General features: G+C 40.3%; 1 protein-coding gene across 1 annotated transcript in view; it reads right to left on the bottom strand.

The window, feature by feature from the left end:
* NSF (N-ethylmaleimide sensitive factor, vesicle fusing ATPase) overlaps nucleotides 1–15,981 on the bottom strand; it is a 147,793-nt gene extending 131,812 nt beyond the window's left edge. The window contains exon 1 of the mRNA XM_032870954.1: nucleotides 15,876–15,981. Coding sequence (XP_032726845.1) covers nucleotides 15,876–15,887 — 12 coding nt within the window. The 5' untranslated portion in view covers nucleotides 15,888–15,981. The remainder of the gene's footprint in view (nucleotides 1–15,875) is intronic.
* Between the last annotated feature and the right edge of the window lie 462 nt (nucleotides 15,982–16,443).

The following is a 16,443-nucleotide window of genomic DNA, read 5'->3' as shown; positions in this document are numbered from 1 at the left end:
GACTTCCAGCCTCCACAACTGTGAGAAATAAATTTGTTACTTAAAGTACCCCAGTCTCTGGCATTTTATTATAGCAGCCCAAAGAGACTAAGATAATTTCATATAACATACAATTCATCATTTTGAAGTGTACACTTCAGTGGTTTTTACTATATTCACTATGTTGTGCAATCATCGCCACTAACATTTCCAGAACATTTCCAGCAAACTCCAAAAAGAAATCCTGTACTTATTAGTCGTTAGTCCCAATTCTCCTATTCCTTCACCCTATGATAACCACTAGTTTAACTCTGTGGATTTGCCTATTCTAGACATTTCATATTAACAAAATCATAAAATATGTCATCTTCATGTGTCTTCTTTCACTTAGTATAATGTCTTCAAGATTTTCTATATTGCAGCAAGTGACCAGATCATTCACACTGTATGAATAGACAGCATTTGTTCATCACCTGGTGGACACTGGGTTAATTCCACTTCTTGGCTACTATGAACAATGCTATGAACATCCAACTAACAAGTTTATGTATAAATGTACTTTCAACTCACTTGGTCATATACCTAGGAGTAAAATTCCTGAGTCATTCTGTTTAACTTTTTGAACAACTGCCAAACTGTTCTCCACGATGACAGCAGTAGTTTACATTCTCACCAGCAGAGGCTAAGGGTTCCAATTTCCCTACATGTGCACCCACACTTCTTTTTTTTTTAACTCACAAAGCCTAATGGATGTGAAGTGGTACCTCATTGCAGTTTGTTTTGTTTTTCTTAATGCTGGGCGTGGAGCTAAGGCAGGGCTTAAAGGCACTACCCTGAGATCAACACCTCAGCCGAGATGGAGTCAGGCACTTAACCCACTGAGTCACCCAGGGGCCCCTCACTGTGGCTTTAATTTGCATTTCCCTAATGACCATGATGTTGAGCGTCTCTTCACATGCTTCTGGTCATTTGCACACCTGTTTAGTAAAGATGTCTATTCTAATCCTTTGCTGATTTTTATTTTTCCATTGGCTGTTTATAAATTGAGTTGTCTTTTAACGTTGAGTTGCAAGAGTTCTTTATATATTCTGGATACTAGACCCTTATCAGATATATGATTTGCAAATATTCTCTCCCATTCTGTGGATTGTCTTTTCACTTTTTTGATAGTTGTCTTTGATGCATAAGTTTTAAATTTTGATGAAGTCCAACTTAGCTATTTTTTTACACTTTTGTCATGGCTAAAAGAAAATTACTGTTTAATCCAAAGTCATGCAGATTTTTCCCAATGTTTCCTCCTAAGAATTTTATATAGATCTTTGATTCTGAGTTAATTTTTTTGTATGTGGTGTGAGGTAGGGGTCCAAATTTATTCTTTTGCATGAAGATATCCAGTTGTCCCAGCATCATTTGCTAAAAAGACTATTATTTCCCCATTGAATGGTCTTGGCATGCTTGTTAAAACTTAACTGACTACAAATTTATGGGTTTACTTCTGGACTTTCAATTCTATTCCACTGGTTTATAACACTATCCTTATGCCATCTTCACATCATCTTCATTATTATTGCTTTGTAGTAATTTTTTTTTAAAGATTTTATTTATTTATTTGACAGAGAGAGATCACAAGTAGGCAGAGAGGCAGGCGGGGGTGGGGGGGGGTAAGCAGGCTCCCTGCTGAGCAGAGAGCCCAACGTGGGGCTTGATCCCAGGACTCTGGGATCATGACCTGAGCCGAAAGCAGAGGCTTTAACCCACTGAGCCACCCAGGTGCCCCTATAGTAAGTTTTGAAGTCAAGTGTGTGTCCTTCAACTTTGTTCTACTTTATCCAGTTGTTGTGGATTCAATGACTTTGCAACTCCATGTGAATTTTAGGAGCAGCTTATCCATTTCTGGAAAAAAGGCATTGGAATTTTGACAGGGATACACTGAATTTATAGATCAATTTGGGGAGTATTGCTATATTAATAATATTAAGTCTTTCAATCCATGAACACAAGATGTCTTTCCATTTATTTAGATCTTCAATCTCTTTCAATATGTTTTATAGATTTTAGTGTAAAAGTCTTGTACTTGGTTGAATTTATTCATAAGTATTATATTCTTTTTGATGTTATTGTGAATGGATTTTTTCCCTCAATTTCATTTTCAGATTGTTCATTGCTAGTGTATAGAAATGCAACTGATTTTTGTATATTGATCTTGTATCCAGCAACTTTGCTGGATTCGTTTTTTGTAAATTCTTTAGGGTTTCCTATATACAAGACCATGTCATCTGTAAATTGAATTCTTTCTTTGCAAACTTTTTTTTTCTTTATCTTAACTTAACTGCCTACCTAGAACCTCCAATATCACATTGAATATAAGTAGCAAGAGCAGGCATCCTTATCTCGTTCCTGATCCTAAAAGGGAAAGCTTTCAGTTTTTACCAGTAAGTATAATGTGGGCTGTGGATTATTCTGTCGAATTTTGCTTGCTGAACTGAATTTACAGAGTGCTAACTCAAGGTTGCTCTGACGATCTATCAAGAAAAGATCTGTGAAGGTGTTTTCAAAACTGTAAAATACCATTTAGTTTAAGATATTCTTATTCAGTAACTTAGTGCTCTTACTCTAAAAAGTTATCTCTAAATGTTAAAGAAATGAAAACAATGTTTGTGAAGCTCTCTTTTTATTTCCCAACATCTTGATGAAAGTTTAGCACCTATGTTCTTTTGAAGGGTGAAGAGGAAGAGAAGAATCTTTGGAGAGGTAATCAGAACAAAAGTAGAAGGCCTAGAGCCTCACCCCAGTTTAAGAAAAAGAACTACCATTTCTTTAAATCAAATTTTATTGAAGAAAAACATTCCTACAGAAGAGTACGTACGTTAAAGTATTTGGCTCAATGAATTTCTAAAAAGTGAACACACTGAGTTCAAGAAAGAGAATGTGACCAGCCTCCCATACTTCCCCCTCCTAGTTACTAGCCCTTCACCCCCAACTACAGATAACCAATATCTTTTTTTAAAATATTTTATTTATTTATTTGACAGAGAGAGAGAGAAAGAGAGCACAAGCAGGCAGAGCAGCAGGCAGGGAAAGAGGGGGAAGCAGGCTCCCTGCTGAGCAGAGAGCCCTTTGTGGGGCTCAATCCCAGGACCCTAAGATCATGACCTGAGCCGAAGGCAGAGGCTTTACCCACTGAGCTACCCAGGTGCCCCAGATAACCAGTATCTTGCTTCCATCACCAGAAACATAGTTTTGTCTATTTTTGAAACTTTACATAAACAGAATTGTACAGTAGTACAATTTTGTGTCTGACTTCTATCCCTCAATTTTTTAAAAAAAGATTTTATTTATTTATTTGAGAGAGAGAATGAGACAACATGAGAGGGGAGAGGTCAGAGGGAGAAGCAGTCTCCCGGCTGAGCAGAGAGCCTGACATGGGACTCAATCCCGGGACTCCAGGATCATGACCTGAGACGAAGGCAGTTGCTTAAACAACTGAGCCACCCAGGTGCCCTATCCCCCAATGTTTTGATTATGAAACTCATCCACTGTTGCATGCAGCACTAGTTCATTCATTTTCATTGCTTTTTATAGTATATAATTATATGAATATGCCACCATTATTTATCTGAGTTGTCTCTAGTTTTTAATTATGAATACTGCAGCTATTAGCATGTTTGTACATGTCTTTTGAATAATATATGCATGCATGTCTATTGGATATACACGCCCATATACACACAGCCTCCAGGAGAATTGCTGGGTCATAGCATACACATATATGTTCAGCTTTAGGGAATTTTGCCTAATTTGTACAATGTAGTGTTTTGATATACATATACTCTGTATAACGATAACCACAATCAAGCTAATTAATATATCCAGCAGCTCACATAGTTACCATTTTCTCTGTGTGTGGTAAAGAACATTTAAGATCTACTCTCAGCAAATTTCAAGTATACAATATATTATTTTTAACTATAGTTGCAGTGCCATCTAGCATTTTAAATTGTTTCTATAGGAAGATCACTTAGAATACCAAATTCACTATACTGTAGGAAATAACTATGCTTTCTTAAATGTTTGAAAATTGGATACAGTTTAAGGTATTAAAGGGAAGAAAAGAAAACAATCCTGAAATCTCGAAATGACAAGGCTGAATATACATTTGGAGAGAAATATGGGAAAAATATCTTCAGCAATTTGTTAAGGAACTAAATTGGAGAGCAAAATATACCAAGTCATTGGTTCTTAACTTTAGCATCTATCAGAATCACTTGGAGAATATGTTAAAGGAGATTGCAGGGGGCCCCAGGAGAGTTTCTAATTTAATCAGACTGGGGTGGAGCCTGAAAATTTGCATTTCTAATAGGTTCTCCAGAGATACTGTATTAGCTGGTCTGCAGATTCCCCTTTAAGAATCACTGTATTAAAAAAAAAAAAAGAGAGAGAGAATCACTGTACTCAGTAAGGAGAAATAAACTTCATAAAAACAGAAATACCTATAGGTTCCTTTCTTTCTACAACAGAAATGTGGGAAAGAGGCTTCAATAATGCCCTTAGGCCATTTCATCATTTAACATGATAAATACAGTTAAGTTTATTTTGTGCTTGATAAGTAGTAAATTGATTAGAAGGTTTTATATATAAAAAACAATAATCAGACTCAATATCAGCACATGGAGAAAAAAGACTAGCATGAAATCCAGCAGCTGTTTAAAGTTAGATCTATGCCATATTATTAATGATCTGAATAACAGAATAAATCAGATCAGTAGCCAATAGCTTGGCAGAGAATGTAACATTAAAATTCAAACTACACTGTCTAAAATGATGATTTATTAAGGTATTTAGAAATAAATGTTCATCCATTCACTCAACAATCATTCACCAAGTAATACTTCATGGAAAAGGCTCTGTTCCACACATGAGAACCACGTCCTCTATTATCTCACAAAATGTTGTCAATATTATTCCGCAGGAGAAAAGTAACTAGGATAACTAAATGTTTTTAATTCCCCCCACACTGATGTTTTTTGGAAGACCCAGAATTAGTGATAATTGCTATTTTCATTGCTTTCAATCAAGTAAGAAAATGTTCATATGCACATAACACTAAAAACATTTTACAGTATTAAGATATTCCACCAGCAAAACCCTAAAATATTCTTTTATTATTTAGGGATTTTAAAAATAAGTGAATGTTGGATTTCAAAAATGACAACTTATTTCTTACTTTAATAACTTTCCCATTTTCTCCATTAGTAAAGATCTATATGGCTAGTGCAAAACACGTGAGAACTTTAGCACTTCATTCTGAATTTAGCAAAGGACCAAAATCCTCCCCCCCCCCCCCCCCCCCCGGGCATTACTCACAAACAGCTGATACTAATTCATTTGATTTCAAATCCATACAGCACAAAGTCGTGATAAATTATTAGTACATTCTGGCTTAACATCAAAAAAAAAAAAAAAGAAAGAAAGAAAAGAAAATCAGCTTTGTAGCGTAATCTTTTATCTGCTCTTGTAAAACATGCAGGAAAATGTAGGTCAAAATCAACAGCAATAAAGATAATTTTTTTCCTAAAGATTTTTTAAGTAATCTCAACACCCAACACAGGGCTTGAACTCATGACCCTGAGACTGAGTTGGATGCTCTACTGACCAAGCCAGCCAGGCACCCCAATAAAGATTAATTTAAATTTAAAGATTTTTTTAATAGAGGAAAGATTACTTTCATATGGAAAAGGGTCAAGAAATGCCAAATAAAGAAAAATAAGGAGGGGCTAAGAATAATTTTAGCATATAGCAAGAATAATTTTAAAGCTATCATACAATATATATAACATCAAATAATACAATTATTATAAAATATATAAAATGATATACATTTAATATAATATTAAAGCTACTTTAATTAAAACAGTGGCATTGGGGGCGCCTGGGTGGCTCAGTCGTTAAGTGTCTGCCTTCTGCTCAGGTCATGATCTCAGGATCCTGGGATCGAGCCCCACATCCGGCTCTGCACCGTGGGAAGAAGCCTGCTTCTCTCTCTCCCACTCCCCCTGCTGTGTTCCCTCTCTTGCTGTGTCTGTCTGTCAAATAAATAAATAAAATCTTTAAACAAAACAAAACAAAACAAAACAAAAAAAAACAGTGGCATTGGTGCACATATAGGCAAACAGAATATAAACCACAATTGAGTCCAGACTTAGGATGGTTATAAAACAGAGATAGCATCAAAAATCAGTGCAAAAGGAGGACCTGGGTGGCTCAGTGGTTAAAGCCTCTGCCTTCAGCTCAGGTCATGATCCCAGGGTCCTGGGATCGAGCCACATATCAGGCTCTCCGCTCAGCCGGAAGCCTGTTTCCTCTCTCTCTCTCTCTGCCTGCCTCTCTGCCTACTTGTGATCTCTATCTGTCAAATAAACAAATAAAATCTTTAAAAAAAAAATCAGTGGAAAAAAAAGATGGACTCAATAAATGATATTGGGACAACTGGCTATTATACATAAGGAAAAGATAAAATTAGCTTCCCAATTCACACCAAACACAAAAATAAATTCCAGATGAATTAAACACCAAATTGTAAAAACCAAACTTTTAAACCTTTAAGATGAAAATCTTTTTAACTTGAAGGTAGGTAAAGATTTCTTTTGGGGCAGGAGGGGGGCACCTGGGTAGCTCAGTCATTAAGAATCTGAGGTCCTGGGGTGCCTGGGTGGCTCAGTGGGTTAAAGCCTCTGCCTTCGGCTCAGGTCATGATCCCGGGGTCCTGGATCCAGCCCCACATCCAGCCCTGCATCCAGCCCCACTATGGGCTCCCTGCTTTGGGGAGGGGGGAGCCTGCTTCTCCCTCTCCCATGCCCCGGCCTGTGTTCCCTCTCTCGCTGTGTATGTCTCTGTCAAATAAATTAAAAAAAGATTTCTTTTGGGGCACATGGGTGGCTCAGTTGGTTGGGCAGCTGACTCTTGTTTTCAGCTCAGGTCATGATCTCAGGGTCCTGGGATCAAGCACTGCATTGGGCTCCACACACAGTGGGAAATCTGCTTCAGGATTCTTTCTCTCCCTCTCCCTCTGCCCCCATCATGCTCTCTCTCTCTCTCTCTCTCAAATAAATAAATAAATCTTAAAAAAAAAAAAAGATTTCTCTTAAAGCACGCAAACACAATAATCATAAAGGTAAAAAAAATGCATAATTATAAGCTATAATGAAATTTAAGTCTAAAACTCTATAAACATGAAAAGATCACCACTGTCTGGGAGAAGCTATTTACGACTACGTAAGAATTAAGGTTCCAAAGCATACCTTATCCCTCCCAAAAGGAAAACTCTAAAAATCAATTTCTTAAAAAATACTAACAGCCAAAAGGTAAAAACAGGTAAAGGTTATACAAAGGGGATTCAAAGAAGAGAATATCCCAAAGACCAACAAGAAAATAGCTCAATCTCACTAGTAATTAGGAAAAAACCACAAATTTATTTTTTTAATGATTTTATTTTTTTATTAGAGAGGGAAAAAGCACGAGGGGGAGGAGGGGCAGAGGGAGAGAGAGAAGCAGGCTTCCCGCTGAGCCAGGAGCCGGATGCCCGGCTCAATCCTAGGACCCTGAGATCATGACCTCAGTGGAAGGCAGACACTTAACTGCCTGAGCCACCCAGAGCCCCCACAAAAACGCAAATTTAAACAGTAAGATTGTTTATACCTATCATATTGTAAAAACTAAAATATCTGCCATGTTCAGTACTCAAAAGGACATGAGTAACACACACTCAAATACTGCTGGCAAGAGTGCAAACTGGTGTAACTAGGTAAAGACAAAGGTAACTCATCACCCAGCAATTCTATGTAGCGATTCTACACAAGATACATGCTACGTTTCTAGACATACATCTTTAAGAAACTCTTACATGTGTATGTAAGGAGACATATAGACAAATGTGTACACCATAAAAAGTAAAATTGGAAGCCACTTAAATTATCCTAAGATAAGAGAACAGATAATTGTGGTATAGGCACAAAATAGGATACTATACAGTAGTTAAACAGAATTAACTGGCTCTCTATCAACATGACTAAATTTCAAATGTCATTTTAAATTTTAAAAATGCAGTTTGCGGGATGCCTGGGTGGCTCAGTGGTTAAGCCGCTGCCTTCGGCTCAGGTCACGATCCCAGGATCCTGGGATCGAGTCCCCCATGGGGCTCCTTTCTTGGCAGGGAGCCTGCTTCTCTCTCTCCCCCTCTGCCTCCCACTCTGCCTGGTTGTGCTCGAGCGCTCGCACTCTCTCTCTCTCTCTCTGACAAATAAATAAATAAGTAAATCTTTTTTTAAAAATGCAGTTTGCAGATGGAAATATACAATATGACATCACTATATGTATTTTTATGTTTGGGTGTTTTTTTAGAGATTTTATTTATTTGATAGGGAGAGAGAGATCACAAATAGGCAGAGAGCGGGGGGTGGGGTGGGAGGGTGGGGAAGCAGGCTCCCCGCTGAGCAGAGAGCCCCATGTGGGGCTCAATCCCAGGACCCTGGGATCATGACCTGAGCCGAAGGCAGAGGCTTAACCCACTGAGCCACCCAGGCGCCCCTATATATATTTTTAAAACCCACAAAACAATATATTACTTATGGGCACAAACATATGTAAATGTGAACAGAAAGGATCTATACCAACTTTAGAATAGTGGTTATTTCTGGGAAAGGTTAGTGAAATCAAAAGGAGATACAAAAGAGATTGAATTGGATCTGTAATGTTTTATTTCTAAAAATTAAAGTTCTGAAACAAATATCACAATATGTTAACATTTAAATCTGGGTGGTGAACATATGGATATATGTTATGCTATTTGCTGTACTTTTCAGCATGCTCTAAATCTTTAAAGATTTTTTTTTCTTTTTCTTTTTTTTTTTTTTTTTAAGTAATTTCTATACCCAATGTGGGGCTTGAACTCACAACCCCAAGATCAAAAGTTGCATGCTCTTCTGAGTGAGCCAGCCAGGTGTCCCATGTTTGAAACCTCTTGAAGTGTATATAATTTATACTTGCTTAAATGCACAGAGCTTCTAGATATACAGTCAAGCAAGGAATAGTTTCCATCATAAAATTTAAGTTGGAAATTATGAGATTAAATCACTAAGAAACTGGGGTGCCTGGGTGGCTCAGTGGGTTAAGCCTCTGCCTTCGGGTAGGTCATGATCTCAGGTTCCTGGGATCGAGCCCCACATCGGAGTCTCTGCTCAGTGGGAAGCCTGCTTCCCCCTCTCTCTCTGCCTGCCTCTCTGCCTGCTTGTGATCTCTGCCTGTCAAATAAATAAAGAGAATCTTTTCTTTTTTTAAAGATTTTATTTTTACTTATTTGACAGGCAGAGATCACAAGCAGGCAGAGAGGCAGGGGGAAGCAGACTCGCCACTGAGCAGAGAGCCTGATGTGGGGCTTGATCCCAGGATCCTCGGATCATGACCTGAGCCGAAGGCAGAGGCTCTACCCACTGAGCCACCCAGGTGCCCCAAATAAACAGAATCTTGTAAAAAAATCACTAAGAAACTGAAAACAACCCAATGTAAGCCTTAGAGTCCATTCAGGGGTATTAATATTGAATTGTGAGAAAGGATCTCATTACGAGATTCTTAACCAAAGATGCCACACCCAGAGTATGGACCCTTAAGAACTGCACTAGAGCAAGTGTCTAGTATATTGCCAGTGCAGGTGTTTCCAAGGGTTCACGGTTCTGCCGATTCAAGAATTTTCAAGAATAAAATAGTATACTTTCCTTTTTTTTTCAAGATTTTATTTATTCGTCAGAGAGAAAGCACAAGCAGGGGTAGCAGAAGGCAGAAGGAGAATCAGGCTCCCTGCTGAGCAAGGAGCCCGAAGTGGAACTTGATCTTAGGACCCTGGGATCATGACCTGAGCCAGAGGCAGACTTAACTGACTGAGCCACCCAGGCATCCCCAACAGTATACTTCCACCTTATACCTTTGCACCTTGTTTTAAATACTTGAAAAAAGGAATACATCCATTTTAAGCATAAATTCCTTTTGTTTCTAAAAGAAGCTATTTAGTAGTGTTATAAAGAGTTCAATTTTAGTTTCTAAAACATACTGCATTTCAAAATACTTTTTGAAATCTCCACTAAAGTAACATGCACAAACATGGCGGAAGGCTGATATGCTTTGGATAGCAGAACTCTTGACCTCAGGAAACAAGACTACAAAACATTCTGAATTGTTTGTTTGGACTCGTGGTATTGCACATAAGCCATCCCCATTCAGAACTTGTATTCCAAAACTACCCGAAGGTCAATTATTTGGTAAAGATGCCATTCACCCACAAAATATTACAAAAGGCTCGGCTTATTGGGGTATGTGGATGGCTCAGTCATTTGAGCGTCAGACTTGGTTTTGGCTCAGGTCATGATCTCCAGGTCATGGCTAGAGCCCCACGTCAGGCTCCGCACTCAGCAGAAGTGTGCTTCAGATTCTCTCTCTCCCTCTTCTTCTCTCTCCCCCTCAGTCCCTCCCCACTCACGCTGTCTCTAAAATAAATAAAATCTTCAAAAATACATACATACATACGTACATACATACGTAAATGGCTAGGTTTCTACATTAGGCTACAAAAGTTTCATCAATATACTAACTGATATGAAATTTACTAGCCTGCCCTCCTCAAAATGTGAGATTAGGTAAATTTTACCTCTAACATCTCTCCTTTTTTAAATTTTTTAAGAGATTTTATTTATTTGAGAGAGAGAGAGAGTGAGCAGTGGGGAAAGGCAGAGGGAGAGAGAGAGAGAGAAGCAGACTCCCCGCTGAGGAGAGAGCCCAATGCGGGGCTCGATCCCAGGACCCCGAGATCATGACCCGAGCCAAAGCCAGAGGCTTAACCCACTGAGCCACCCAGGCGCCCCATCTCTGGGCAATTTTAAAAGATACAGTACAAAAAAGTTCAGGCAATATGGAAAGCCTCTCTTCTTTTCTTTTCAGTAACCAGGTGGTGGTGGTGGTGATGGTGGTAGAAGGGGCCAAGAAGCAACACCAAACAGAGCAGCTTTGCTAAGGAGCCTCTCCATACTTAGAATCAGCTCTCCTAAACATTTAAGGCTGTATTTCAGATTCTTTCTTTCCTCTACTTCTGATTCTATGATTTCAGAGACGCTGTAGCCTAAGAGTTCTGATAGTGTGGAGGCCTGGGGCAAAAGCAGCCATCTGTATGGGGAGTTCCTATATAACTAAGAGTCTGTATTTATATAAATAATAAGAATTAGAACTAGAGAATATGTTTTATTACCAGCAAAAATTTAAAACAGCCAAGAGCACTTAGTACCTATTTCAATCTTTTTGAAAGGCCAAAGGGAATCAAGTACCTTTAAATCAATTCATCATTTATTATAAAATGTATCCAACTTATAATCCCATATTTTTTCTCATACAGTATATACACTAAAGAAGATAATGACAAAAATTATTTTCTTTCATGTTCTTTGCTTTTTCAGATTATAAGCTTCAAGAAATTTTAAGGATTAATCAAGTTCTAATGACCTAGATGTTATTTACTGAATAATATCACACATTTTATTCTTCAGCCAATTTCCTAGATGAACTAAACATGATGCTCTCTTTTGCCCAGAAAAAGCAAAGGACAAGATATACAGGTTACTAATGCTACCAGTGATACATGTGATATAATGATACAGGGGGAAAAAAAACCTTCAATTACATACTGAATATAAATACCATTTACAAGGTGTCAGAATGCCAAAATTAAAGTAACCAAAAGCAATAATAATTCAAAATAGCTTTTCTTCCAAAAAAGGAAATTCAGAATTTATTTTAAAAGCATCACAAGGCTAACTCTATTTGTTAAATAAGCAGTTACTAGGAAATTATGGTTATCAGAAGAAATAAGACAATCAAGGATGGGCCAAAGGTGCTCAGAGTTTCCAAAAGACAGAAGGTCGTTTTTGAAAATTAAACTTTGACATCAACCTCCAAAAGCTCTAAGTAAGGTCAATCTACTCTTTTCTAGACCCTTGCAATTAAGTTGGTGAAGCAGGTAATAAGTAGCAAACGGAGCTGAATTCATATCCTAACGCTGCTTCTTGTTAGTTGTAAACCTGGCAAATTAATGAGCCCCTATCTCTGAGAAAAACAATATTAATACTACCTAGCTTGCAGGAAGGTTTTGTCAGGATTAGATGAGATATGTTTGTATTTAAGTAATGGTACCCCAAGTATATTGATGTGTATCAGTCTAGAGAAAGGTCTCTAACAGCATGCTCAAGGGCTATTTCTGACCCATCTTAGTCTCCTTTTTAATAATGACTTGAATGTAGACACAGAAGTCATTATTTTAAACCTACAGATGAAAACAAAATTGGCAGAGAGAGCTACTATGTTGCATAACATGAAAGAATCAAGAATCAGAAAGACCTTGAACAAGTAGTAGATGGGCCCTGACCTAAAAAAAACGAGGACTGTAAAGGGGATAAATGTAAGGCTTTGTACTTAGGTTCAATAAAACAATTGCACAATACATAGAACGGGGTAGGGGAGCCAATTTTAAAAGAATATGAGAGTTTTAATGGACTGCAAGCTCATTATGACCCAAGAGTGTGATTTACTGCAGAAAAAAAGCAAATACGATTTTACCCTGTGTTAATGATGGTAGAGTCTAGCTTAAGAGAATAGGAGTTCAGTATGTCCTCCACGAATCACTGTGTTCCACTTGGGGCACATTTTAGAAGAAACACTGGCAAACCAGCGTTTCAAAAGGAAGGTAACCTAAATGATGAAGAGTTCGGAATACAGACTATTTCAGGAATTGGGGATGTTTAACTTGCAAAGAGAAAATCTGAGCAAATATGTAACGTGTCTTCAGATATATGAGAACCTGTCATACGGAAAAGGAATTGTGTTTAGTTCTTTGTAACTCTAAACTGCTAAAAACTACATGGAACACCATATAAAAAACATGCCACTAAAATGGGATAGCTTTAATGGTGATGCACTCTCTACTGCTAGAGTATTCAGAAATTAGATTAGTTTCATTTCAAACAAAAAGGTATTGAGCACCTACGCCCCAGGCAGTGTGCAAAGCACACAGTGATGACAATGAATGAAAAACTAACATGGTCTCTTCTTTCAAGGAAGATAAACAGTAAAGGCAAATAACCATTCCAATAAATTTAAAATGACAAACAGATAAATCTCTACGGAAAGGAATGGAGCTCTTCAAGAGCATCTAACAAAGGATCATGACTTGTGTGGGATCAGAACAGGCTTCCCTTGAATAGATGAGTGATCCATGAGTAGGAGGTAAATGGTTGGGAACAGAACATCACAAAGAAAGGAAACAGTATGTGCAAAGACCTTGTGGTAAGAAAACTACTAAAGTTCAAGGAACTGAATGGTTTATATAACCTGAGCATAGGGAGTAAGGCAGTGTGAGTAGAGAGAAGCAGGAGTAGAACCACAAAGGGCCTTAAAGGCCCAGTTTGGACTGATCTCCCAAAAGTAACCTGATACTATTGAGGTAGGGGTTTAAAAAGCAACAGGCATGAGAGGAAACAATCAATGTGGAAAATGCTGTAAAGAGACCTCTAGTGAGATTCCCAAAGTAGTCCAAACCACAGATGATGGTAGTTTAGGGAAATGAGGTAGAAATGAGGATGAAGAGAGGTGGACAGATTGAAGATTTTTAGGATATTAAAATGACAGAACCCACGTGACCAGTAGTCCAGTGGGTTATTTGGGTATAATTTTTTTTTTTTTAGATTTTATTTATTTATTTGACAGACAGATATCACAAGTAGGCAGAGAGGCAGGCAGAGAGAGAGGAAGGGAAGCAGGCTCCCTGGGATCATGACGGAGCTGAGGGCAGAGGCTTTAACCCACTGAGCCACCCAGGTGCCCCTATTTGGGTATAATTTAAAGCAGCAATGCCCACTCCACATTCTTTGGCCCTAATCATACCCTTTTAGAGAAGGGGTGGGGGTGGGTGGAACAGAACTCAGTGATGAGTTTTACTGGGGGGCAGAGGATGTGGTGAGAGAGAAGTATAAAGGATGACCATGAACACCACCACCCCACCTCCTCATCGCCCACTGGTTTCTAGCCTATGGACGGTGATGACATTCACAGGAAAGTACTAACTAGGTGGGCTAAGATCATGGGTTTAGATGTGAACAGTAGCGTTTGAGGTGCCTTGATTTTAAATTGGCACTCTGACATATTGATCTGGAACTTAAAGGACAGATCTGGACTGGGAGTAAAATACTGAGAATCACTGGCATATAGATGGTAGTTGAAGCTGTAGGCTTAGAAGAGACTGCCTGAAGAGATCACGGAGAAGAGAGCCTTGAGGAATATCTGCATTGAATAACAGCATAGAGGAGGGTGAGTCTGCAAAAGAGAGGTATGAGTAAAAACAGGAGCAAGGCTGCAGAGAAGCCATGGAAAGAGCGTTTACCATGAAGGAGGCTATGATCAACAATGCCAAACGCTGTGGAGACCTCAAGTCAGACAAAGAATGAAAAATGTCAATTAAGTTTAGAAGCACGTTTCAGTGGACTGATAGGGCCAGAAATCAGACCACAGTGGGCTGGGGGGTGAGTAGGTGGTAAGCAAATATAAAAGACAATAAATGTATACAACTCTATGGAAATATCTGGCTGAAAAATGGGAAAAGAAAGGAGATAGCTGTGAGGGTGGAGGGAGGGTTCGTCTTAAGATGGGAGAAGCTTAAGTATGTTAAGCGGGAACAGGTGAACGCACAGGAGTGGGGTTCCTTGGATGGGATAAAAGAGAATCTGAAGCATGGGTAGAGGGAGAAGCCATTGATAAAAGGAGAGCCTATGGAGAATAGAAAGAAAAAGAAGTCAAATTAAATGACCTTTAAGGTCTCTTCTTACTCCATCATCTCATGACTTTCTTTTAGATAGGCCGTTTAGATAGGACATCTGCATGCAAGCATAAATCCACGCAAACTTGTTTAAATATTCCAGTATAAATAAATCAGTCAAGCACATCCTTATCCCCTAGTGACGCAGTTAATGTCCCCAGGTTTATGACCAGTGTAATCTCTGGGCAGGATCCATCCCTCAGAGAGCTTTTAGCTCAAGGCACACTGCAGTACGGCACAGAACCAGCCCTATCTCCCCTTGCCAAACCCATACTACACTGCGATCTTAAGAGGTAAAGGAGGAAGTAAAATTTAAAACCATGGAACTACAACATAGACTGCTGCATTCAAAGCGACTGTCATTCATAAAAACAAAACGCGACACCCCAAAAGCATCCCCATTCCCAGCTGAAGACATTCCTGCCTGTTTGGACAGTGACAGGTCCCCCAGATGGCTGGGGTTTAACACTAAAAGTCATTTGCACCTCCTCCTCCCTTTCCCAAGACCTTTCACTTTAAAAGAAACAGAAATGGGTTCCTAATGATCCTTCCCACAGGCCTACCCCCAACGCAGGAGACGGATCCCCCGCAGTCATTCCAGCGGCTGCACCTAATAAGCCCTAGCAAGGGGGTGCGGAGAAACCCCCAGAGCCCATCCGACCGGGCTGGGACCGCCACAATCCTGTGGCTGGTTTGGGGGACGCGGTAACAAGCCCCAAGGGATAGAGAGGGAGAATTAAAGGAGACCCAGGAGACCCAGGGTAGTGAGGGGGTCGCCTCCCCTCGAGCTTCCTTAGGGGGATGGAGTTTCTGCGGAAGGCTAATCCCCCGTCACCGCTCCTACTTCTCACCCTCAAGCCCTTCTCTGGCTTGCCGCCCCCTCCAACCCCCCCATCTGCTCGGACTCACGCCCCCTCCCCTGGGGCCGTCAGGATCTCGGAGTGACCGCGAGCCCGGCGCCCCAGCCTCGAGCCGCAGGTTCGGGGCCGGCACTCACCCGGCCCGCCATCTTCGCGGACACGTCCGGCTCCGCCGCTGCAGCTGGGCGCTTAGTAGAGCCCGCCCCCGCGCGCGCTCGCCGCCCTCCCTCGCGCAGGCGCGCAGCCACCGTGAGGCCGCGCGCGCGCCCGGACGCGTCCCCGGCGTCCCCCCCCCCACCCGCCCCGCACGGCGCGCGCGGGTCCGCGGCCGCCGAGGGGCGGGCGGGGCAACGGCGCCATTTTGAGCGGGAGCTGCGGGTGCCGGTGTTCTCTATTTCTGCAGAGCACCTGTCTGCTGGCGACTTTCTTAAGGGTTTCTTTTGAGAGTCTTGTCACAGCTGGCCGTTTGCGTCTGGCTGTGTAGCAAGGCCTCAGATGTTTTAATCCCTTAGCCTTGCTTCTCTTTGCCCACTGCTGCTTGCCCAGTTACGGCCTCTAAGACTTTTTACCTTTCTGCTTCCAGACCTACTGAAATGTGAAAATGTGCCTAAAAGCACCCGGCGAGGGTACTGACCTGCCCGAAGCTGGTTCTGATTTCAAGTTCTGCGTGGATTCAAGCTTTCTCTGTAGGCAAGCTTGTTTATC

The sequence above is a fragment of the Lontra canadensis genome, unplaced genomic scaffold (genome assembly GCF_010015895.1).
Source record: "Lontra canadensis isolate GAN:19392208 unplaced genomic scaffold, GSC_riverotter_1.0 scaffold41, whole genome shotgun sequence".
NCBI classification, from domain to species: domain Eukaryota; kingdom Metazoa; phylum Chordata; class Mammalia; order Carnivora; family Mustelidae; genus Lontra; species Lontra canadensis.
This window is presented reverse-complemented; position numbering and strand designations above follow the sequence as displayed.